The sequence below is a fragment of the Serinus canaria genome, chromosome 12 (assembly GCF_022539315.1).
Source record: "Serinus canaria isolate serCan28SL12 chromosome 12, serCan2020, whole genome shotgun sequence".
Classification (NCBI taxonomy): Eukaryota; Metazoa; Chordata; class Aves; order Passeriformes; family Fringillidae; genus Serinus; species Serinus canaria.
Window position 1 is genome coordinate 16,953,127 of NC_066326.1, and position 25,257 is coordinate 16,978,383.

A 25,257-nucleotide genomic window follows, 5' to 3' on the forward strand; every position below is an offset into this window, starting at 1 on the left:
GAATGTTGAAATGTAGGATTTTTGTAGAAAAATATCTATAATAAGAATTGAATCTTGAGAATAATTAAAAAAATTATGTCTAAATGAACTACTGAAAATACTGGATTATTTTAATATCTGTTTTTCTGTGTTATAAGTATGAATTAGATGTAAAATATTAACAAATACTAAGCCTGAGAAAATGCTAGAAATCTTGTGGTGCTCTCCAAACTTTAGGAGGGGCACTTCTGTGGCTCTAGCTTTTTTCCCCTTTTTTCTTTATATCAAATACCATTTAAAAGCAATTTCTGGTGGAAGAAAAACATGTATGATTTTATTTCCTGTCACATTTAACTTTGAAAAAGGCAGTGTAGAAACTTCTCAGTCACTGGATGACAGGAATCAGGACAAATAATGGATTATTAGTGATGTAATTGTGATTATCTTTAAAGATGTGGAAAGTGAGGAAGTCAGCCAGTGATTCAGAATGGCTGCTGATCGTGCCAGTTCTCTTTTTAACAAGATGCTAAAACTTTTTAAAGTTAGAATGAAAGTGAAATAGATACAATTTTTCCTTTATAGACAACTTTGAAACAGTAAAGCTTACATTTTGGATCTTTGTGTCTACTGATGACAAAGTCTGGTGAACTTGAAGCTTATAAATACTGTTTAGATGTTAATTGTAACTTTGTGTCTCTTAGGAACAGGATATGCTTGCACCATTAATCATCATTCTTGTGATCTGGTGTTAAGTTATTCTCAGGTTTGTGTGGATGGATCAGCAGCACAGCTATGACATTTTGACTGTTCTCACTTCATTCTGTAGCTTCTCAGTTCATGTTTTTTGTGTATCAGTGCAGGAGGAAGGGATAGGGATTTGGTGGTGGTGGGAGAGACATGAATGGGTGCTCAGATACAAGTGAGAGGCCAGATTGGAACAGTGCATGTGCTTGTGGTTTCCATGTTCTGATGTGGAGTGGTGTTTTGAAATGTAGAGAGAAGGCTGCTCCCTACCTCTCAATGTCTAAGCCTCTTCCTTGCTTTTGGAAAATTTGAGAAGTTTTGTTTTTCTAAACTTCAACAAAAAAGTGAATCCCTGTCCTTTTGGAGAAGAGGGCATGAGCTGCTTTGCCTGTCATGAAACGAGGGCTGGGGTGTTGTGTTTGAACTCCTGCTCTCTGCACCGCGCCTTGGAGCGCTGATAACAGCCCTGTGCAAGGTCATGTCTGCAGTGCAGGGTGTGTGGGCTGGGGTGGGCAGCCTGGCTGGACACTCCTGTTCCAGCCTCTGAGGCTGTGGTGGCTTGGGGATGGGCAGAAAGGGCTGTGAGGCCCATGTCATCAAAGGGTGCTCTCCTGTGTTTTAGGCTCTGCTTAATTCCTGGGGTTGCTCCATTCCCTGTAGGTTGCCCTTTAAGACATGAATGTAATGCATTGTTAATCCAGTACAGTACCAAATTAAAAAGTTGGTCATGGAAAAGTCACATGCCCAGCAAACAGCTCTGCTGGCAGTGAGCAGATAAGCCCTGGACGCAGGCGACACGCAGCCGCTTTTCCAGTGCGTCCACACAAAGCTTTGTCTGGCACTGGGATGCTGGCACCCTATGGAACATGCTCTGCTGTTTCCATGAAAGTGCTGTCAGTGCTTGCTGCGCTTTTTCCTCTTGCTGGTTATTAATCCTGTGGGATATAACAGTGACAGGAGTCTCACTGTGTGCTGAAATCAGTGCAAGTGCATCTCAGTTCCTTATCCCTCCAGTGCAGGATAAGGATCCTGAGGCACGGCATGGGCTACTCAACACATCTCTTCTTACAATGGTAGCTTTATAGAGTTACATTAATTAGTTTGGCAGCATTTAGACAGTGATCTGGTGAATAAAGATGGAATGCTTGCCGAGCATTTCCTGTTCCCATTGTTATCACTGGAGCTCTGTGCTTGCTTGCTTCTTGATGAGCACTCAAACTTCTGCTTTCATGAGTTTTTAAAGTTTCAGTTCTGGAGAATCTAAAGTTCCAGAAGATGTACAAAACTATGGTACAAATTTCTCTGGTAGGCAAGCTTTTCCTTTTGGTTTTTATTGAAGCTGTGAATGAATGAATTCAAATTGAAACTGAATTGTGGTTGAAAGGCCTTTGTGTAGTCTTGCAGTCTTCTGAAGTGCTAGAATGATCAGACAACTTTCCTACCTCATGATTCTAGTGAGAAATACAGCTGGTAGCTCTGAGGTGTTGGTGAGACATCTGTGCTGCAGGACAGATACGGCTCCACAAACCCTCAACCAAGCACCATCACAGCCATCCAGGTGGTTTAGAAAGGAGGTTTCTTTTTCACAGAGTTTTTTAGCGGAGAGTCACTCCTTCTGCTTCAAATTTGGCTTCAGATTTTATTAAAAAGAGAGATAAGCAGTGCTTTCCCTCCCCCCCCCCCCACTCATGAGCAGTAGAGAGGGTTCAGAGGAGCTGCTGCAGAGCAGTTATCTCCTGGCTAGCTGTTGTGTCTTTCTGCAGCGCAGATCAGAGCTGGAAATCCTCCTTTGGAGTTCTGCACTTTATTCAGTTGTTTGCTCTTATGGGACGCTTAACTCTTCATTTCAAAAGGCTTCAGTAGATGTTTGTAGAAAGTAGTGTAGGCAGCTCTAGGAATAATAACTTGGATTTCCTTCTGCTGTTGAAACATGTGCTGGTAGTCTGCAGTAGCTGCTTTATGACATGAAGTATGTACATCCCTCCTGGCCTCCGTTTTACTTCTTGTGTGTAGGAATATTGTGGTAACCAAAACCTAATTTTGAAATACATTTGAACATTAAACTTGTATTTCAGGGTGAGTATGGGAAAGTGGAAAAAAGGAAGCTTTTCCCCCCAGCTTGGTTTTTATTCAGTGAGATGGTTTAGAACAACCTTGTCATGTTGTTGCAAAAGGTTGTGGTTTATGGCTTCAGATGTCTGGATTGTTAGTGTTCATCTACTTTGTGTCTTGGAATGTTTGCAGCTCCAGCAGATATCTTTGGGTTTTGGTACAGGACTTAATTAGTAAATGCATGAACCATTTCCATCTGTGAGTTTACAAGTAGGAAAAAGGAAAGGAGGGGAGATGGAGAAGGTAAGGGAAGCAGCTAAGGAGCATGGATGAGGGAGTCAAGCCAGCTAATGAAGCTCACAGAAGATTCTCAAAATTGGTGCCTGTAGTAAACAAATAATGTCTCTTCTCTGTGATTTTTATTTCCCCTTCAAGACCTGTGGTAAAGATGGAGGATGTCCAGTGCTGCTTTAGAAGCATCCTTCCAAATCCTTGTGCTGGCTGCACAGGGGCCTGTGGTGAGCAGAGGTGCAGGGAGAGAAGGGGATCTGGTGTTTTAGCAGCAGTCTCTGCTTTCACTGCCTCTGCTGGCACCTGCATTATGATGGCTGCAAAGCATGTGCACAAAGTCACTTTCTGCAGAGAGGGAAGAGGGATTTGGTTTGGGACTTTGCAGTAACTCTATAAGAAGGGGATTTGTGTCAAATCAGGATAGATAATTGTTCCTCATAGTGCCTTTGCATTATGAAGGAGTTTTCCTGTGGCTGTTGGTTGTTTTGTGTATAAGAATAATGACAAGTTCAGTTCTGTTGCAATAAGCTTACTTGAAGAGAAGACAGGATTATATGTTTAGACAAAAGGGTGTTGCTGAAAGAGTAGAAAGCTTCTGGTTGGAATGACTTAATTATCTGCAGCTTTCCTCTGGTCTTGTTTGGCAGAAAGGGATGATGATGATCATTGCTTGCTGTCTCGTTGAGAGAATCTTCTTAAGGTGCTTTTTCTGATGATGTCATTTAGTACAAGTCCCAAAACTTGTGTGGCCTGTTTCTTCTGTTGTTTTTCTGTGTGAAGTTGCCTGAATCTATTTTGTGCTATTGAAGTTTGTGTAAGGACTGATGCCCCCCCCAAACTTCCAAGCTGTTCCTGAAAAATTCCAGATCTCTGACTATAAAGCAATTTTCTTTTCCAGTTGTGTTCTGTTTTCTGTTCAGTTGTGTTCTGATTGTTTTTTCTTTTCATGAAAATCTATAAATGTCTTGATTTCTTGAAAATATAGAATAGGCCGATTATTTCTGGATTAAAGAATCTTCAGTTAGGGAAATTTTGCTGTTCCTGTGGTTATAAATACAATAGTTTATTAATAATGGCCTTCTCTGAATACTGCTCTGATTAAATATGGCCACATTCTTCTCTCTTGGTTCTTTTACAGAAAGGTATTACCAGAAAAAGCAAAATGCAACTTGTATTTATTGAATTTTAATTGGACTAATTGGGAAAGGCACAGTTATGGTAAGACTTGAAATTAAACATTTTTGTCTCCTTGATGAGATTCTGGTATTTACATTCCAAACCTGTGATGATTCCTGCTTCTGATGGATTCGACAATCATGTAATGTAGGAAGGAGTTCTGCATCTGATTCTCTAGAATTTGGGTGGTTTTTTTTTTTTTTTCTTTAAATTTGTTTTTTACTTTGTAGGGCATTTCTTTGACCTGGGCTCTCCAACATGGGTGGGTTTTTTTTTGGGTGTGTGCATATCTCAGCAGTGTCTAACAAAACAGTGTTTAACAAAACCCCCAGACCTGTACACCTTTTGCCCACTTAGACAAAAAGACAGGAAGACAGCTTGATGACTAAAGGTAATATCCTTCTTTCTTAGTTGTCATTGCTTTTGATTTTTTAGCATTTCATTTACTTATTGCAAACAAGTAGAGAGCTTCTGCCCAAATTGACTGAAGCAGCTATGAAAACCAGTTGAAGAGGCCAAGTATGTAATCAGGGTGTGTCTTCAGTGAAAAGAAAGGAAGAGATGCCTGTCTTGCTGGGAACAACAATTAAGTTTTTATGAACAGAGAGCCGTCACCAGTTTGAGTTGGAATTTGGGAACCTTTGTGACATATGTATTAAACTGTCGGATTCCTTGCATTGACCTTGGCTAATTGATATTCAGACACACATCTATGGTCAGTGGATAAAAAAAAGACAGTTTTGTGTTTGTTTGTGTTTAGTTCTTTGGCTAAACAGGTACAATGTGACTGTTGATGCCATAACTAATTGACCTAACTCTACTTGAGTACAATCTACAAAGGTTTTACTATAAACAAAGAATTAAAAGTTAAAAGTACTTCCAGTTCTGTGAATTAGCTATGGAGCTTTTTATTGACACACACTTCCCCCAAGTTATTAGATTGAGTTAACATCAAGGAATTTAAATTCTGTATCAGGATTTCAATTCAGTATTGTACTAGTGGTTAAATGTAAAGTTTTCTTGTATTTCCCAGGTTTCTGCACTGAAAGGATGCTCTGAATGCAGAGTGGTTTAGTGTCTTCCATGAAGTGACAGGGAAGGTGGCGCTGGGTAGCAGGGCTGAATGCAGAGAGGAGAGAGAGCAGAAAGGCAGCAAAACCTTTTCTTATATGAGTGCCTTAAGTTTTGTAGATGCAGATGGGGGAACACAGCATGAGTGTGGATGGAGATGGGAGACAGAAGCTCTGTGCTCTAACACTCATCCCCTGTGACAGCGATCATTTAACTGCAGCAGCAGCAACACCTCTCTCCCTGCAGAATACATGTTTCAGAGGTGCTATCTTTTGCTAATAAAGAGTGTTGGAGCAGATTTGTCTTTTGGTGACCTTCTTTGGAAATTCAAACTCTACTTTGGGTCTATTTTTTTTTCTTTTTTTTTGTGTGACTTTTGGGAATGCTGAAGGCTATATGCAGTGAAAATGTAAAACAAATCCCGGTTTTGCAGTCAAGCTCAGGATGTCATTAGCCTTGATTAAAAATGATCCTGTGTTTTTTTCTGGTTGGGTTCAGTGCTGGCTCAAACTTGAATGAGTTCCTTTTGCAGTTGAGATCAAGTTGTTATCTCAAAAACATTTCTTTTGTGTCTTTAACAAGTGCTTGCAATGCAGTGCCGGAGTTTCTGTGCCTTTTCTGTATCTGCCCTCAGCTGGCAGTGGCCATGGGTTGGTTGCTTTGGATAAAGCAGCCTGGCTGACCAAAGCTGTGTAGGAATGCTCAGTCTTTATTCACTCTTTTGGTTCTTCCTTCCTCCCAACTTTTCAGTGGCTCTTCCTTTTGCCTCAGTGGATTTGTCTGTGACATGGAATAAAGTGTCAAGGAGGTGTTCTGACCTTGAAGTGTCCTCCCTGACCTGCTTTTGCTCAGGAAGGAGCAGTCACTGCATTCTACATGAGCACAAGGCTTGCTTAGGTGCCTTCTTGTTGACTTGTTTTGGATGCTGAGGAATATTCACTTGTTCTAACTGTCCGTTTAATTATTTGACTTCATTCTAATCCCTCTTACTGTTTTGACTCTTTATTTCCTCCCCCATTAATAATTTCCTGGAATGCCTGGTTTCCCCTGCATACCATCAGATGACTTGGCAGCTTAATGCTGGGAAGTGTGTTGCTGATAGAGGGGGCTTTAGAACAGCTTAAAGGGAGGAAACTTAGGATGTGGTTTTATGTTTGATTGGTACAACTTACCTGTCTGACAGATGGATGAGGTATTTGATATGCTTTTAAATGTTAAGGAGCATTTTTCCTTGTTTCACAGCAGGAATGTCAGGGCCATGTGCTGTGCTACCCAGGCAGTGCCAATGCACACTGAGGGCCAGGCATCAATGGGTTTATTCATCCTGGTCTCTCTCTGGTATGTGTTTCCACCTCATACTAGTGGGTGTATCACTTGATATCATTTCAGGTGCTCTGATTAGCTGCTTGGCTGAAGGACAGACATTTCCTTCTCACTCTTGCAGAGTGCAGTCATTAAATTCTCTCAGAATTGGTACCATCTGTGCATTGCAAGGTTATGGAAGCTTAGCTATAAAGTGAAACCTGAGGTTGTGCTTGACTCTCATGGGAATCAAGATCATAACCAAGCAGAAAAAAAAAAATTGTAATGAGCACCTGAAGTCTGATGCAAGCTGTGAGCTCTGTGCTAAAGAAAACAAGTGTCATGGGGGTTTGCTTTCAAATAAGGGTTTGCCATATTGAATGGTGTAAAGCCAGATGCCATGTCAGAAATCCTTTATTCATGTTAAGAAATAAAACCATTGTTCTTCAAGGACTCCTGTGCTAAATAAAAGAGTATTGTTCCTATTTCTGAATGCTTCTTTGCACTATGTGTGAGCAATTGCTAAACTTCCTCCATACTGGCAGGAAATGAAGCTTTCCTCACTTTGTTTTGTGTGATCTTATCCACCTTATGTAGAACAAAACTGAGTTGGAAAACAATTGTGTATGATACTACCAATGTAGTTCATTCAAAAGCTGCGAAATTTTCTAGTACTTCATTTGTTTCCATCTCTCATAACCCTTCACATAACACAGCACACTGACCCTGGACGAGGAGACCTTTAAAAATGTCTTGTGTTGAGTACCATGGAGGTAAGCTTTGGCTGAAGCACCTGGGCAGTATGGTGAGCATGTTTTCACTGAGTTCCACCATTTCTCAGAAGGACAAACTCTCCCTGTCACTGTCTTTCCTGAGATGTGAAGATAACACTTGTTTGTCCATTTTTTTCCTACCCAGAAATTGCATTTTCTGAATGGAAACCTATTGTTTCCTGTTCAAACACCTAAAACTAGAGTAGGGGTTGTGAGATGTAGATTTGGAATAAAAAAAAAGAATAATTTTTTAGTTGGGAAATACTGCATGCAGTTACTGTATGCTGCTGCAGGAATAGCTTCATATCAGCTAAACAATTCCATAGTTCATGTTAAGTACCCTTGGAACTGTCAATAATCCGTGTTTGCATATCACTGTGTTCAGTTTGTCTCCCTCCCTTGGACTGAAAATTAGAATGTACTTTCTGTAGGTGCCATTGCTGTAGGTTGTTGTGAACCCACAATGATTAGTTAGCACTGAATAACCACAGTGGTAGGTCTGGCATCCTTGGAGCTGTGTTTGGTAAGTTCTTGGTAGCTCTTCAGGGTCAGCAAAACAGTGAATTAAGTAAACAAGTATAAAGAAATTCAGAGCCTTTACAGACACTATTTTCTCCAAAAGTATTTGACTTTGTATCTTTGTCTCCTTTGGCAGTGGCTGGTGGTGTGTGAAATTAATTGCAAAAAACAGCAGAGTAAGAATTGTAGAGAAGATTTGTTACCAGTCTTTGAGAGTGTTTCACCTCATGTTTATAATTGGAAACTTGTGACTTTAATATGCGCAACTTCTTTTTTAAAAGAAAGATGGTTTAGTTACTCTGTTTCTGTATTGTGTGTCTTTTTAAGCAGCAGGTATTGCTGTAAAATTGCAAATAGTGCCTGCAAAAACACTGGTGAGTTTTTAGATGCCAGAATTTATGAGGTGTTGTGGAGTGAGGGAGATGGGTGTGGGAAGAGGGGTGGAGGAGTTCCTTTTGGATCTTAAAAAGTTGATTCTCAGTCTTGTTCTCTACCAGTGGATCTTGCATATGTGAGCCCAAGCTGGGAATCAAGGAGATGAGAATCTTTACCAGTTTGAAAGGAGATGTCAGAGTAATGCTTTGCCTCCAGACAAAAGCAGTTAATGTGTGCTGCTTAGAATAATAATAGAGTAATAACAAATGACGTGAACCTGCTTATTTGGAGAAGGAGAGGCTGATGTTTCCCAGGCTTTGTGTTTGGACAGGCCAATTCTTTGTGGTTTTGTACAGAAACTTATTTTAAACCTGTGTGAGCAGAGGGAAAATACACATCTTTCTGTATATCTAAGTAATTTTACCAGCAGTTGAGCTAATTTTAATTTTTCCTATTTCTTTCACTGCCACCAGCTCTTATCTAGATTTTTGTTACTAATGTAGCAAGAGACCTGAAAAAAATTTCCATGATGCAAACGAGGTTGTTCCCTGAAGGGGAATATCAAGATTATAGATTTGCCCCAGTTGTGTTTAACTTTTAAAAACTTCCAGTTCAGGAGGCCTGCATTTTATGACAGTGAGGTCATAGAATAAGGTCATTATCAAACACCAATCTGTAAAGAAACAAATGTAAGCTTTTATCCTGGTTTCATAATTCTACTGCCTAATCCAAAGTACCTGGATTGATTCCAGTCATATTTTGGCCGAGCTACCAAGGATTACTTTATTTTTTGGATTTTATCGAGTAAGATTAATATAATAGCTGTAGTAACTGCTCCAGAGAATAAAAGTTCTTACAGGTAAGCTTTTGGGGACCAAGCCCAGGACACACGAGGACAAGAGCTATATGTGTACACATCCCCGCTGGGCTGTGATGCCACCGAATTTGAATATTTTCTCAGCTCCTCCCACAGCTCCTTCACTCCTTATAGGCAGTCCTTAACTTTGTTCTGCTCTAACCCAAACAATTGTTTGCTGATGGGGTGCTAAAGAAGTGTTTGCCTTTCTTGGTGGGGCTCTAAACTGCGGGCTGCAGACTCCAAAGGCTGTGGCTTGGGATGGAGCTGCCCGGGAACACCTCTGTTTTGGTGGATGTGTTTTCAGAGACACAAGTTTCGGTATCCTTGTTGCTAGTGTTTGTTTTCAGTTTTCCATAACAATTGGAAAGGGTTGTTGTTGTAGGCCTAGTATGGGCCTGGAGCCACTAAGAACATTGTTATCTGCCATCAAGCTGCTCTGCTCTCCTGTGAGAGTTGTCCTTAAATTCCTTATTTGAGAATAAGAGCAGTAGTGTGTGATGTTCTGATGGGTGGGTTATTTTTAGTCTTTTGTCACTAAATGGACACTGAACATATGCAAGGATTAAAAAAAATTGTAGAGAATTCTTCCTTTGAATTCATTATTTTTCTAACTTATCTTACATCAAAACATATGAAGCCTTTTAATGTTTTACGTGTTACATTTGCCTACATCCATGCACTGTTTCTTTTTTCCCCTTCTGCTTGCAGCCTGCTTTTTTCATCTTTTTATCTCTCTGGGACTGTTATCCAGCTACCTAAATACTCTGATGGTGCCAGTGCCTTGATGGAAGTGGTGCTAGTGCCTCTGTGAGCCCTTCCGCTGGTCGTGGAGAGGGAAATGTAGGGAGCATTAGGATCTAGTTGAGCTGATTCTCAAAGTGCTAAGGAGTAGTGACAGCCTCTTCAGAGATCCATTCCTTTTGGAATTTGGGTCATTCTTGTGCATGCAGATAAGTATGGCACATATTTGATGTTCAATCTGTAAATATAAAAAAATTGAATGCATTTTAAGATAACTGACAAAAACCCTCATGCCAACAACCACCCACAATATTTCCAAGTAAAGAATCAGCCAAGTGAATCAGAAATGCAATAGCATGAAAAATGTGGGCCAATATTTTTGGTGATGATACTTCTGAAGCAGTTGGCACCTGTGACATCTGATGGATTAACCTTGGTGCTGTGGAACTGGTATTGAAATGCACAAAGGGATGTATCTAGCTGGAAACTTGCCTCAAAATGGGAAAGAAGTGTTTTGAGGCTTTTTTTGAGGTTTGGTTTTGGGGTGGGTTTTTGTTTCTTTGGTAATGGTTTTGTTTGTTTTATTTCCTTTAATCATCTGATAGTCTTACTGAAATGTAATTTGGGCTGGTTGGTTGAAGTGCATCTGTGAAGTTTGAACAGTGCTGTGTTTCCTTTTGCATCTTTAGGCCAGCAACATGTTCTTCTTTTGCCATATGTAATTTTGGTCATTTTGCCAAATCAGAAATGACTTGCTGATGAACAAATACTCTCCTGAGTCCTGTGAGAGCAAATCAAGTTTTCTAGAGCAGTGGTTGGAATCTTGGCTGGGAAATGATTAAAAGATAAATATCTACACTGGCCTTGAAAGATTACAGAATCATGTTTCTCAATGGATTAGAAGTGATAATCAGATCACTCCATCACTGATCCACTTACTAATGAATAATTAAAGCAGGAGACCCAAATGGTTGAAGCACTGTAAGAATAACACACTGCACACAGAGTAACTCTGTTACCCTTGTGTAGGGCATAATGACAGAGAGAGAGGAAGTGTCACCAGGCATCTTGTCAAATCCAGGTGACTGTAATTACCACCCTGGTAGGATCTTGTTTGGATCTTGCAGGACAAATCAAATTAACAGCAAAGTGTCCTTTTATGTGAGAGTGTTTTCCAGATGTGGGTGAAGGCTGAGATTTATGGTGGCATGAGGCTTTATAGGTCTGGAAGGGGCCTTGTCTGGCTTTCAGTGGCTATGTCTGAACCTGGACCCAGTTTTGTCATTGTTTTGGATGGCACATTGTCATTAGTTTTGCTTGTTTCCTCTTTCTCTCCATGTCAGTAATTAAAGATATCTGCAGCTCTCTCCCTCAGCCTGTGCAGAAACAGCTTTCAGCTCTGAACCGTGGAATAGATCTGGTGCTGTCTTGCTGTGGGGAGTTTTTTAATGGCAAATAATTTGGAAGGGAAAAAACTTGGATTCCATAAACCTGAAGTGCAACTGGGATATTTTGTCTGCAATGTCTTTGTCAGCAAATCTGAATGTATTTCTGTGGTAGTGCTTTAAATGGCTGTAATCCTTTTAGGTGTGTCTTGGGAAGGCCCAAATGGTGACAGACTGGCTAAGAGGTAACTCTGGAAAACAGCTGTTTGTCTCTACCTTCTGTGGTGCCCTGATGTTGGTATTGTACCCATTGTACCTGAATAGGCTGAACTGTATCAGTGGAAGTAAATATCTCTAGTATCAGATATTTAGGCAGACCAGAGTGTTGCCTTTTAAGGCTGCAGGTGTCTTAACGCAGTCAGACATTGATTTTAATTTGTAAAGTGTCAAGCTTTTTGAATTGTTACAAAACTGATAGCAATTGTAAAACTTACAAAAATTAGTGAGTTTTTCTATGGCTTTAAGGTAAAATATTTGAAAACCTGCTGTATTTGTTCCTGTGTTATGTATTTACTCCACAGCAGTTTATAAGCAGCAGGGTTTAGTTTAGTGTTAAGTTCAGCTGTAACTGCTAAGTGTCTCCTTAATAATTTATAATGCTCTGCTGATACTGTAAGGGAAATGGGCCTTGTGTCCCTTTTGGGGAGCTGGGGTGCACAGATGCCAGGGTGGGGGTGTTTGTGGTTCCATGTGAGCTTTCCCAGATTTTCAGAGCAGTGCTGTAAGCTAAGGTAGCATTTCCCTGGTGTACTGGTGACTGGAAATGCAGAGCGGGTGCCTCGTTAAGCTGATGGCAGAGCTGGCGGCAGACATTGCTCTGTTTGATTTCAGCTGATTTATTTGAATACAAGTTGAGTGAAATAACCATCCACAATGTGCTTTTCTGTTTGGTTTTTTTTCCCCCTTAATTTCTCAGAGAGGTGCATTGGGGAGTCAGACCATTGTGGTGTTTATAAATGCTAACAAATCCCTGCTCTTTCCTGTTTTCCTCCAGCGCTGTGTGGTGCTACGGTTTCTGAAGTCCCCCCCCAACCAGAATAAGGTAAGATTTAAACCTGTCCTGTTGCTGAATGCCCCTGGGAAAACTAATAGCCAGTGTGAAGAGAAACAAGAAACCTGTAAAAGAGCTGTGGCTGGCAGGAGTAAGAACAAATGGATGTTTTGAAATATGCCTGGGTTTCAGGGGGTTTGGCAACAGGAGGAAATCCGAGGTTGTCTTATGTAACTGGGATGATGTGAGTGCTGATACCACGAGCTCTGTGTGGGGCAGGGTGTGAGCTGCTGTGTGTCAGAGGGCAGAGCTTTCAGCTGTGGCACAGTGTAAATAAATGTTCCATATCCACCTGTGGGAGCACAGGGATGCTGGGCAGGAAAGGAGGTTTACTGGCTGTAGCCAGGTGGGACAGAACAGGAGCTGCACAGAATTGGTGTTCTGGTCAAGGTCTGCTGTTGCCCACCTGTTCAGTAGCTAAAAAGCCATGGAGTCTGAACAAACACATGAAATGTTCATAGAATACGCTTTGCCAATCGGTGACTGAGTGTCCTAGCTGTTACAAAAAGAATGTGGCAGGACACAAACTCCCAGTTTCTTCCATGGTACAGTAAGGTTTTCCCGCTCGAGCAGGAGCTGAAGTGAATTACTTTAGATTTCTTTTAACAGGGATAAAAAAATGATCCAAAACCAAAGGTGGAGCATAAACACAGTATTCCAAGGAAGAAAAATGAGTAAAGACAGCACAAGGTTCAAATTCTTTCATTTTCTCAGCCTTGAGAGGAGTCTTTAGGGTGTGTTACCTGGGAGATACAGGGCATGGCTTGAGTTACAGCAGCCCCTGAGCCATGGCTTTGTGAGGCACAGTGACACATTGTTCTAATGAGGGGAATACAAAAGCACTGGGGCTCTACTGAGAACTGGTGTGTGTGCCTAATTTTAGGAAAAAAGAAACAAGGATGAATGTAAAGTAAACCTCTACAAAGGTCATTTTATTGCTTTAAATCAGGAAGATAAATGTGAAAAGCATCCAGTTTTACAGGGGACAGTTTGCTGAAGTAGAGGAAGGCAAAATTAGTGAACACAGCATATGTGTGAGTTATTTGATGGTGTTTCTGCTACACTTAACTTGAAAAAAGGTCTGGTAAAACCAAAGTACGATTCAAGTAGATTTTTGAGCTGCTTATACTGGCAGGATTTAAAAAATGTATCTTGTGCTTTGGTAGTAGCTCAAGATAATAATGTTTAGTGCTAACAAGAGCAATGAGTCCAGTGCACCACAAGAAAGGAAACAGTGCTTATCTCAAGTTTTAGTATAGCAGGAGAGGACTAGACCACAACTTTATGTAAGAAGTCAGTCTGCTGCAGTTTATTTAAGAAAACAGAACACTGAATGCGTGCCCCTTTTCCTTTTTAGTTTTTCAATTTTTTAATTTTAACTTCAAAGAGCTTGTTGCATAGTGATTGTTTTTAGCAAATTGACAAAGTATGAGAGAGTCACAAAGGAAGGCAGGAAGTGACTTTTCAGTTAGCACAGCACTGAGGCTGGGCATACACATTCCAGTGTTGTATTTTGAGGAGAGCTGGCTCCAGTTCTGCATTTGCCTTGCATTGGGAGTGTGTGGACTTGGTGATACCCAATTCTCTCTAAAGAGAAGGTTTTGTAATTTGAATCTATTTACTTATTCTGGTGATTGATTTTGAAAAAAAAAATTCTTGGAGCAGAACAGAATAAATATTTCATCATCAGATCAGTAACCAAAGCCTGGAGAATCAGTTTTGGGATAAACTTGCACATAGCGAGAATGACAGGGAAAATGTTTCATTTTATTTTTTTAGGTATAATCTGTATTCTAGACTAAAGCAAAATGAGTTAGGTTCTGAAGTGTTCTGTGTCTGTGCATGACATCACAGGTCATCCAAGGTAAACAATGCTGAAGGAAGCAGTTCAAGCAAAATATTTTCTAGTAATACACACACTGAAATTCAGATGTGAACAAATAGGTCTCAGTCTCTTCTGCTTAACTCCTTTGGGAAAGGTAAAGAAGTCTGGGTGCTGCTTTGTACATTTAATTATCTGTTTAATTATGAATTTGGGATTAGATAATCCAGTAGTTGAACAAATTGGTAATATTGTGCATTGGAACCTTATTGTTATGATTGAAAAACAGTAATGTAACTGCAGAGCTTGCATTGCTTGAATAGAAAGTCAAGTTCAGCCTCAGGTAGTGCTTTTAATTGCATATTGGTGTTTTAGTATATGATCTTCTTCATGAGAGAATAAAAATAATTATTGTATAAAAGCCTATTTGAGTTTTGGTGAGTGAGCTGGCAGTAATGATAGGTCCTTCAAAAGCTTTTTATCTTAGTGGGTTTTGATATTAAAAGGTGATAGCCTGTTAGTTGTTTTTGTTTCATTTAGATATATCAAAAAGACATTTTAAGCTTGATTTATAATTTTATGGTTGTATTGATCTTTTTAACTGATGACTCTTTCCATGTAGTAAAAGTGAGAGCAGTAAATTTTAATGAAGTGCTTATTTCTAAGTCTGAGAGTCTGTGGTGTGTATGTTAACCCCAACCAAACACAAACCTGGGTGGGTGCTGTGTACATCAGCAACCATGTCAGAACCATCTGTAAATGGGAATTAGCTGAGATTTCTGTTCCTGATGAGATGATGTAATGTTCCTTCTCACCATTCAGGATTTGTCTAAGTTAAGGAAGGGGCTGTGTTGTCATTTGTGATTAGTGCTGGTTGTGGTCTTTCCTCCTTTCTCTAGGCTATGTCAGTGTCTGGGTGTTGTCCTCTAGTATTTTATTTCCTCTTACTCTGCTCTCTTGCTATATATTTTTTCTCCTATTCTTGTTTTTCCTCTTTGATTTGCTCACATGTACCCAAGTGTTGCACTTTCTTTTCCTCCACTGAATCTTATTGTGAGGTTTTAAGAGAGTTTGTGTGTGTGTGTTACAAAAGGACAGAGTAGCTTTGAGGTTCTCTATTGTAACAATAAAATACCTTGCAGAGAAGCAGAGTGTGCTGGAGTGCTGGGAATGGGGTAATGTTGTGTAAAGCTCCTTTGCTGGGAGTCTGTCCAGGTCTGACTGTGCAGTTGTCCCTGTCCTGCTTCCAGTACTCCTGGAACTTCCTTTCTAACTTTTGGCATCTTGTTTCATAGAAAACGTTTCCTTATGAAATTACAGAATATCACATTAGAATAAGATTTTTCACTGTCTGGGGCAGGATTTGGGACAGATGGCAAGTTCTGTACCTGTTCATGCCAAGGTTTGGAATATGGCTCAGTCTCTGCGCCATTCTCTTCCCAATGTCCATGATGTATTTTGTGACACTCCAAGCCTCCTCTGCTCTGCAGCTGTTGAGCACCTCTTTGCACTGCTGGAGTTCTCTGAGCTCTTTTAAGAAAAATGGTCAGAGTTGGTCTTGAGCAGTCTCCCCTTGTTCCACCTTTGTCACTTTTTCTCTCCTTTGTCTCCTGAAACTGAAGAATTATTTTTGTGACCATTTTTCTGTTTGTCCGAGCCCTGAGGCGGCAGTAGGGAAACAAATGTAGCAGGTTTGATGTGTCTGTTAGATTTCAGTGTGCACTGACCTGCCAAGCTCAGCAGTGAAGCTGTTTGTTAAATCACTAACCAGGATGTGTGTGTGTTCTGGAGTGTTGTTATTGTTATTTTGGAGTTCACTTACTACACTTCTGTCTTCCAGACTCCAGAGGAAATACTACACCACCTGCAAAACATCGTGGACTTTGGAAAACATGTGATGAAGCAGTTCTTCGGGGAGAACTATGTTCACCATGGGGTAAATGATTTGTTTTTAAAATAAATGGCTTAGGCATTGTAAACACTGAAGTGTTTGGGGGAACACTGAGTGCCAGGGAAAGGAACTAACAGGGTTTGCACACAGGAAGCATTTGGATGCAGACAGGGAGCCTGCTCTGTGCTGATGAGGTGATTGGATTGTACTCAGGGCTTTGGCTATTTCAGCTACTGATGAAAAGTGTGGTCATTTCTTTGCTCTGCCTAAGGCAAGAGGGGCGTGTGTGTGAGAGAGATTTTTAGACTAACTGCAAAACAAGGAGAGAAACCTGGTTCATATAAATTGTTGAGGTTTCTGTGCAGTCAGAGGTCACCTTTTTGCTTGCTCTGCTCTTCAGGGCAGCCAGATCTTGTTCACTGAACATCAGATAACTGAAAAAGTTACAGCTTCACCTGGAACTTGAGTGACACAGTTGTGCCTTGGAAGGGCTGGGATGTGAGACATGGGACTTTTTCATTTGTGGAAAGGACAAAGTGATGCAGGTTCCTTCACACACATTAAACTTGCACTTGGAAATGCTCTTTGTCATGCATTTATTGAAATTAGTCCTTGGTTTTTATAGAGGAGCAGGTGTTGCATGTGATTGCAGGTACAGGTGTTCACAGACAGTGAATCAGAAGCTGCTGACTGCATACTTCAGTGTGCTTTGCTGCTCCATATCAAGACTCACAAACTGGGTATTAATTTTCTGCATTAAAATATTTTCTTTCTTGTTCCCTAACAGGAAATTATTCAACTGCCTTTAGACTTTGTAAGACAGCTCTGTTTGAAAATCCAGCCAGAGAGGCCAGGTAAGTGCCAGGGCTGGGATTAGAAAGGGGCTTCCTCAAGCTGTAAAGCATTTTCCTTTGTTCTAAAGTGAAAAAAGCATCACACTACAGAATATAAGGAAACCTTTATTAATATTTAGACAACGATAAGTTTAACATTTGTTGTGGAAAAAATGGATTCTGTTCTGGAATTAAAAGTGGTATGTGATAGCTCTAAAATAGGCAAAGAGATTGGCCCTCGTGGTGTCTTATGTTCCCAAAAGTTACTGAGAATGGCCAGAAACTCCTGCTTTAGCAAAACTCCTTGAAGATAAATACAGTGTTTAATCAAAGTACTGTAGTCCAGTGCTTTGATGCCTTTCATCCAGGAAAAAAAAAAAAAAAAGAATTAATTTACATGTAGTGAGCACAGGTCCGTAGTGCCAGGAAGCAGTGAGGAAAGTTAATAGTGTCTAATAAAAGTTAAAAAACCAATGATACTCTGGTGGAAGTGAATGATAGAATTTAGTTTTTTTTTTTCCAATTTAAACTTTGTGTGTCCACAGCTGCTGGGGCTTGCAATGTGGTTGTGGGGAAGTGTCCAGGTGCTTCACAACAGTGAATATCACTGTCCATTTTTAGCAGGAATTGTTTTTAAACCTCAAGGATTTTTTTTTCAATGTTTCTCTTCACATAAGCCTGTGTAACATACAAAAGAGCTTCTCTAATACTTCAGATTTCTGTGCCTTTCTGTTTTGGCAAATGGCTTTCAGCTGTGAAGGTGTGAAGGATGTACTTTTGCTTAAATTTAGAAAAAAAAAACAAACCTCAACATTTTGTTGGAGACAGAAGGCTTCTTGCTCATCCTGGTGAAGCAGTATGGCATGACAGGCTGGTGCCTGAGGCTTTGGTTTCTCAGATTTATTTTTTCTGTTGCAGTATATTTTTAAGAGGGGGCATTTTTCTTAGCAGTGGAAGCTGTAACAGGAACGTGTGTTCTGCCTGTCTGTTTAGTAACAGGTACTCGAAAATCTGGGGCTGTGTGCCCTTGTTAACTTTGAACTACAGTCTCACAGACATTTCTGTGTCCCAAAGGAGCATGTGGAGAGAGGTTATTCAAAGGATTTTTATGCAGAATCCCTCTTGAGTTTATGATATTCCTGCCAGTTTTCAGATCCTTTTGACTCAGCTGTGGGATGGTAGGTCATGCATAGTAAGCAAACGGCAGATCACAACTTTGAACAAATACATGAATGAGTCACGTTATCTGTTGTTGGCTAATCCATTTCCTTGCTGTTTCAGGCGTCACCTTTCTTGAGATGAGCTGGGAGCTGGCCATTAACAGCAGCTCTTGGGACAGTTTTGAGGAAACTGAAACCAGGCGTTGATAATGGGGAAGGCAGCTTTGTGCAAATGCACAATTGGCTGAAGCTGATAAACCTGTGTCCTGTCCTTCCCTGCTTGTTCCCACGCCCCACCTGGTGACCCAGACTGCTCCAGAGCGAGCAAACGCCCCAGAGCTAATCTCCCTGTTGGTGTTGTTTGTCCCCTGCTATCGCAGAGTGTCGCTGTGACAAGGACATGGACACGCTGAGCAGTTACGCGATGTGCCTTCCCAACCTGACGCGGCTGCAGCCCTTCCGCTTCGCCGAGCACCGGCCCATCCTCTGCATCGAGATCAAGGTGTGCAGGGACACAGCCCCGGGGCACAGGCGCTGCTTGGTGCTCTTGCACTACACTCTGCCATTTTCAAGGAGTGCAGCAGTGGGGGAAGGCAGAGCTCACTGTTGCTCTGTGACCCATAGGAGGAAGCAGCCTCCTCTCTCTTCCAATTCCCCATCTTTTGAAACTTGGGAAATTCCCAGGTGTTATAGGCTTTTCTATAGGCCACAGCAGTTTGGCATGTCGTTATGTTTTAAAATAATAGAGACTAATTCAGCTTTTAAGTGCTGGAATTTTTTACAATTTTAGAAGATTTTCCTTTAACTGGAAAGATTTGCATACTGTATGCCTTTATATTTCTATAGAGAGAGACATTTGTATTTATGATCTTATTTTGTTTGTTTGTTTTAGCCAAAGTGTGGCTTCATTCCTTTTTCCAGCCATGTTTCACAGGAGATAAAGCACAAGGTGTGTCGTTACTGTATGCATCAGCATCTAAAGGTAATTATTAAGTCACCCTGCTTTCCTTTGGCTGTGCTCTACTGTGCTCTATTTGCTGTTCCAGGCTTGCTTTCCTGTTGAAACTTGCTCAAATCTCTGATATGACTAAAGCTGGTAGGAGGATACACAGCTGAGTTGCTGGGTGTGAATTTATTTAGTGAGAGATGGAACAAGTTCTGTGGGAAGCTGGAAGCAAACAAATACAATATCAGACTTTGGGGACTATGAACGCTGTGATTGGGTCAACTCTGATGTGGAACTTCCTTCCCAGATCAGTTCACCAAGTGCATTCTGTGACTTAGAACAAACAGCACGTAACAGGCACGGAGTTCATGGACTCTTGCCTGCTGAGACCCTGGAATGGAGTGACTGTGACTCCCTGGGGTTTAACCTTTCTCCCTTGTGAATGCAGTTTGAGTGACTTGAGTTAAAAACACCCGCAGTGGTCATGAATTTTGTGTTCAAAGTGGTTTAAATATCCTGACCTCTGAAGGCAGGATGTCAGTGCCACAGACCTGGCTGTTAAATGGGGGAGCAGCTGTTCCAGGTAGAGAGGGTAACAGCAGTGCTCTGGGTTTTCCACAGGTAGCCAATGGAAAATGGAAGCGACCAAGTAAATATTGCCCATTGGATCTCTTCTCAGGGTAAGGATTCTGTGGTTTTGCCACCCCCCCCCCCCCAAAAAAAAAAAAAAAAAAAAAATCTGCATTACAGATTTCTTGCTTGGATTACTTTGCCTTTCACTGAGGTATTGTGGATGATCAATGCTGGCTTGTCTGGACCTTACAGTGATTATATAATCTGCTATTTCGCCCTTTACACCTATCTCAGCAATCAGAGCTGCCTTTTGCAGCATAACATTTCACCCAAGAGCTGTTTAATGTTCTCAGATCTGAAGTTCCCTTTGCCTTTGCCATGACCTCAGTGTGAGTAATGTGCTCAGTGCATGTGCTTGTGTCAGGTGTGAACATCCAAAGGCTGTGATGAAACATTCTTGGCTTTGTTTTCCCTAGAAATAAGCAAAGAATGCACTTTGCTTTGAAGAGCTTATTACAGGAGGCACAGAACAACTTGAAAATATTTAAGGTAAAGTTAAATCTCTGCTTGCTTTTTTTACCTTGGATTTTAAACAATTTGACTTGAGCATCTAAACAGTCAAGATCTTCTTTCAAGCCTGCCTAATCAGACCATCACTGTCAGACCCCATCAAGAGAAGGAAACAAGGAAGTTCTTAGTTAGATTTCAGATGAGGACAGAGAAATAATAATTTGCCAGAATTCTCAGACTCAGAATATCCTGACTTAGAAGCACCCATGGGGATTGTCCAAGTCCAGTTCCTGGCCCTGCACAGGCACCCCAACAATCCCACTCTGTGGCTGAGAGCATTTTCCAAATGCTCCTGAACCTCTGGCAGCCTTGGGGCTGTGACCATTCCCTGAGGAATGAATTAGTGGGAATGAATCACTGAGGAGCAATTAACAGAAAAGGACTCTCAAGTTGACCAAAGTTTTAAAACTTTATGTACTGCTTCAGGAAGAAGAAAATGGAGAACTTGGCATGTTGCTGCAAATACTTTGTTTTAGATTCCTGTTAGAGCACTGATGCAGACCTCACTGAGGAAGGGGAAAGTGGCATTCCATGACACTCATGTAGGAAATATACGAAGCAGTAACTGATGATTTGTGAGAGATTTTCAGATTAATTCTAAGAAATGCGATTCTTTCAACTTATTTCCAATATTAAATCAGCTATTTGAATGAATTAAACTTCTATGAGCTGCCCTCTTTTTGTACTAGTAAGTAGCTATCACACCTTTTCTGTCCCCTTTCACAGCTTTCCCTTTGCTGGTCTGGGCTGGTAAAAAAGGGTTTTCACACATTGCTTTTTCACTGCTGACATTATTCAGAAAGAAGTGATAGGAAAATGTGCCAAGTATCATTCACCTGTATTGTTCTCATTCCTTACAGGCCATTAAATTGGGAGAGTAGCACTTGATTTAAGCAGTAGTTTTGGTTTTCATTCAGAGGTTGTTACTTCAGGTTCCGATTAGACTTAAGAGGACAAATCATTAGTAGATTGGGAATGTTGGGTGTCTGTGTGCAGAATGTTAAGGTAATAACACTTTCCTATGCCTAAAATAGTAGACCTGATGCTCTGAATAGCTCAGTATGAATAACTTGACTTCCTGATGTGCCTAAAGACTTCTTTTTCTCCTTGTTGCAGAATGGGGAACTAATTTATGGCTGTAAGGATGACCAGGACTGTGTCTCTGACTGGAATGAACTTGCTCGTCACTTAAAACCTTTCTTTTTCCCTTCCAACGGGCTGGTCAGCCCCCACTGCACAAGGACAGTTGTCAAGGAGCTGATCCACGTGATCACCATGGCGCTGCTGAGCAGCACCGACACCTGCAGGGCAGGAGACATGAAGACAGTTCCCATTTCACAAGGGAGAAGCTACTGTGAAGCAAGTGCTTTTAATAAGGAGCTAGTAAGAAATGGTAAGGGATAATCTTGTAAAACTTGTCCATAATTTCCTGTTTGTGGAATCCCAGAGTGGTGTGGGTTGGAAGGGAACTTCACAGACCACCCAGTCCAGCCCCCTGCCATGGGCAGGAACACTTCCCACCAGAGCAGGTTTCTCAGGGCCTTGCCTGATGTAACAATTCAGATCTTTGTCTCTTGGTTATAGAAACAGGGGAATTCTGGTGGCATTTAAAAAAAGAGTTCTGAGCTGCCTAGCTGCCAGATAATTATTAATATAATGTGACACTGTAGTGAGCACTTACAGCACTGTAATAAATAAATAAAAATAAATTCAGGAGGTGGTACAGGAAAAAGAGAAGAAAATAGCAGTTTGAGCTGATAACAATCACAGGTATTCCAAATGAGTGGGGAATTTTCATGTTGTATGTGATGAAGTTGGGCTGCTTTGGCTGGTTTATTACAACTCTGTACTTTGCTTTTCTCTGCTTCTCCTGTCAACCCTCACCAGGGCACAGCTCATGTTCTTCAGCTGCTCTTCTCCTGGTGAAGAGAGGTCTGAATACCAGAGGGAAGAGGAATGGGAAGTGAGAGTAGGGAAATTGTAAATTATGTTAATTCCTCAGTGCATAAGTTCTATAAAGCTCTAATTCAAGATGCTCCCAGTTATCCTAATTATACAAACAGCACATTTCTTTCTCTGCTTTTGAGAAGGACCTTTTTCACTGCCCATGATTTGCTGTAGTGCTGGAGAGGGAGCTGTCCTAGAGAAATTATAGCAAATACAATTCATTACACTGTATAAAAAAGACCCCAGAGCTGAAGTCCTAAATTACTGTCAGCAGTTGATACTGTTCCAAGTGCATTTGTGGTGGCTTCAAACTCAGATGAGAAATTTCTCATCTGGACTCAAAATTAGGAGATTGCAGTGGATGTGGGTGTGTTTTGGTGTTTGTTTTTTCAGGTAGTTTGTAGAGTTGAATACCAGGTGTTTTCAGTCCAAGATGAGCTGTTTAAATGTGCAGGACAGTACCTGCACCTTGCACTTTTGTTTGGAAACTGAAGTGTTTTGAGGTTTCCCCCTACCTATGACTGGACAAAAAAGTATTTGGACTTTTAAACTAGCACATGTAATAGCAAATTGAAGTTAAGACTTGTGTCTGCCTTATTTTAAAATGCATTTTTTTCTAGGTAAACATAAGTTGGAAAGCTCTGGTTTACCGAGGGGTTGTCTCCTTTATAAAACCCTTCAGGCTCAGATGCTTGACATGCTGGATATTGAAGGACTCTATCCTTTGTACAGTAGAGTTGAACAGTACTTGGAGGAATTTCCTGAAGAGAGGTAAGGCTTGATGGCTTTTCTTTCCAGTCCTGAGTAACCAGGATTGCAGCAGGATTGGCTCTGTGCACACACTCTGTTCTGTTGTACAACCTTCCTTCATGGCACGTTCTGAACTTCTAACTAAACTTCCAGCTGATGTTGGTCACTTTGGCCTGAATTCTAAAGTAATGATTATGGAAAGTTCCCAAGAGGCTAAGAGAGGAGAACACTCTCTTAGTACTGGGGGTGGTGTATTTGCACAGAGGTCCAGTGAAAGGGGTGGTTTCTTTCTCCTGTCCCCAGTACCTACAGAACTGGGAATGTCTGCAGGGATAATGATGTTCTGCAATGATGAATGCAAGCTGCTGTGCTTTTTCCCCTCTAATAAGGCTTATTGGTGTAATTATAATTGCTCCAAGCAGCCTGCACTGGGGTGCTGTTCCTCTCCTGTGCTCACACGAGGGCACTCTGGCTTCACTCAGGAGCTGCTGCTGCTTGTGCAGAGCACTGGAAGATTATTTCTTTGATCTGTGGGGGGTTTGTGTGGGACAGACTCCCCTGGGAGGGTTCAGCTTCTCAGTGGGGGCTCAGCTGTTCAAAGGGGAGCCCAGGACACCCCCCATTAGCAAATGGTGCTGGAGCAGAGCCTGTCAGATATGCCTTTGCCCCCAGTTTATACTTCTTATGTACAAAATAATACAATATACATATAAAAATAGATATCAAGATATTATTATATATTTCTTTTATATGTATTTTCAGCAAGGCTTCTGGAGCTCCTGCAGACTGCTACAAATTTTGAAACTTACCCATTTTTTTTTGCAAAAACCCCATAATTTTGCAGTGATACAGAGCTGGCAGTGGATTAAGAATGATTCATGTTTATAAAACCCCACACAACCCAGATCCTAAGCAGCGGCAAATATTAAGTGACTTGAGAATAGCAGGGACTGCTGTGATGTTGGCTGGCCATGGGTTAATACTTGGATATGTTTGTCAGTGTTATTGTTGGGTTGTTCCAATCTGAGTGTCTGGGCTGCTGAGGAAAGATCACACTGAAAACCAGCACATGGTTTTGGCTGTCTGTAAATCTTTTAACATTTATTTAGAAGTACATTACAGATAGATGGACCTTACAACGAAGCGTTTTATGAGAAGCTGCTGGACCTTTCCCTGGAAGATGATGGGACAGTGGCATTTGCATTAACAAAGGTACTTCTCAGCTTCCTGAGGTTGTTTGGTCTGTCAGTGTAAATTAACCTCATTGAAAGGGCTGGATAATGGATGGAGGCAGCACTGCTGGTTTCTTGGGGTCTGTGCAGTTAAAGTGCTTCCCTGTGTCAGGGTTCACCTTTATCGCAGAAGCAGTTAGGAACTGGTGCTACAAGCTTGTTTTTGAGAGAAAAAGAAATGTGTTTATTTACTTTCTAGACTGAGGAAGCATTTGCAGGAACTGGTGCTGTTTGGCCTTTAGGAGCCTGATCTGTAGGAAATAAACCTGACTCTTATACAGGATGCTGCAAAAGCACCTGCTCCTGCCAACCTTCTGTTCCAGAGAGAATTTCCAGCTCTTAAAGTGCCAACATACCCAGGGAATGCAGTGCTGCTTTTTGTAAGGAACAGGATGCTTTACTCAGGAAAACACCAATCTAAGAGAAAATGTGTGCTATTTTCTGTTGTACAGGTGCAGCAGTACAGAATAGCAATGACTGCTAAAGACTGTTCCATCATGATTGCCCTTTCCCCCTGCCTGCAAGATGAATGGTAAGAGCTGCCTGTATCTGCTTTGGAATGGCTCCAGTTGTTTAGAACTTGGGATGTTTGTACTGTTCAGGCAATTCAATCACTTTAAAAAGGTGTGGGGGGGTGGTGTGTCCAAATATTGGGCTGTGAGCATTTTAGTATAGTTCTAAGACATTTATGACCAATGTCGCTTTCTAAAGAGTTTTAAGTTGATCAAAAAGATCAAAGTTTTATATTTATTCCATTCTTAAACTTTGAATTGACTGTTCATAGTAGCTCTGGATGGTTTTAACTAGGTAGTTTCTGCCTTGGTGTTCTCATAGGAGAGATTTTTCAAGCTGAGTTGCCTTTAATGGTCTAGTTAGAATAAATCCAAGGCAATAATCAAGAGGTGACAGCTTTGGCTGTCAGGCAGGAGGCTTTGCCACAATATTATCCCTTTTGGTTCGTGTCAGCAGTGCTAATCTGTTCTTCTGCAGGGGGCTTTGCTTCACCAGAGCCCTGTTATTTTTAGAGAATGCTGTTTTCTGCATTTGTCCTGCAGTTCTCCAGTGAAGTGTTAGTGATGGACATGACTTGTGCAATGGCTGACTTCAGAACTCCTCCATCCCTTAGCATGCTTGGACAGCATACTAAATGTTTTA

At 41.1% G+C, this 25,257-nt stretch overlaps 1 protein-coding gene across 1 annotated transcript in view; it reads left to right on the forward strand.

Moving 5' to 3' along the window:
* Window positions 1–25,257, forward strand: part of IPPK (inositol-pentakisphosphate 2-kinase) — a 29,866-nt gene that overhangs the window by 1,038 nt on the left and 3,571 nt on the right. The window contains exons 2-12 of the mRNA XM_018914952.3: window positions 12,322–12,369; window positions 16,041–16,136; window positions 16,879–16,945; window positions 18,465–18,586; window positions 18,977–19,066; window positions 19,652–19,710; window positions 20,080–20,152; window positions 21,290–21,566; window positions 22,741–22,891; window positions 23,980–24,082; window positions 24,555–24,634. Coding sequence (XP_018770497.3) covers window positions 12,322–12,369; window positions 16,041–16,136; window positions 16,879–16,945; window positions 18,465–18,586; window positions 18,977–19,066; window positions 19,652–19,710; window positions 20,080–20,152; window positions 21,290–21,566; window positions 22,741–22,891; window positions 23,980–24,082; window positions 24,555–24,634 — 1,166 coding nt within the window. The remainder of the gene's footprint in view (window positions 1–12,321; window positions 12,370–16,040; window positions 16,137–16,878; window positions 16,946–18,464; window positions 18,587–18,976; window positions 19,067–19,651; window positions 19,711–20,079; window positions 20,153–21,289; window positions 21,567–22,740; window positions 22,892–23,979; window positions 24,083–24,554; window positions 24,635–25,257) is intronic.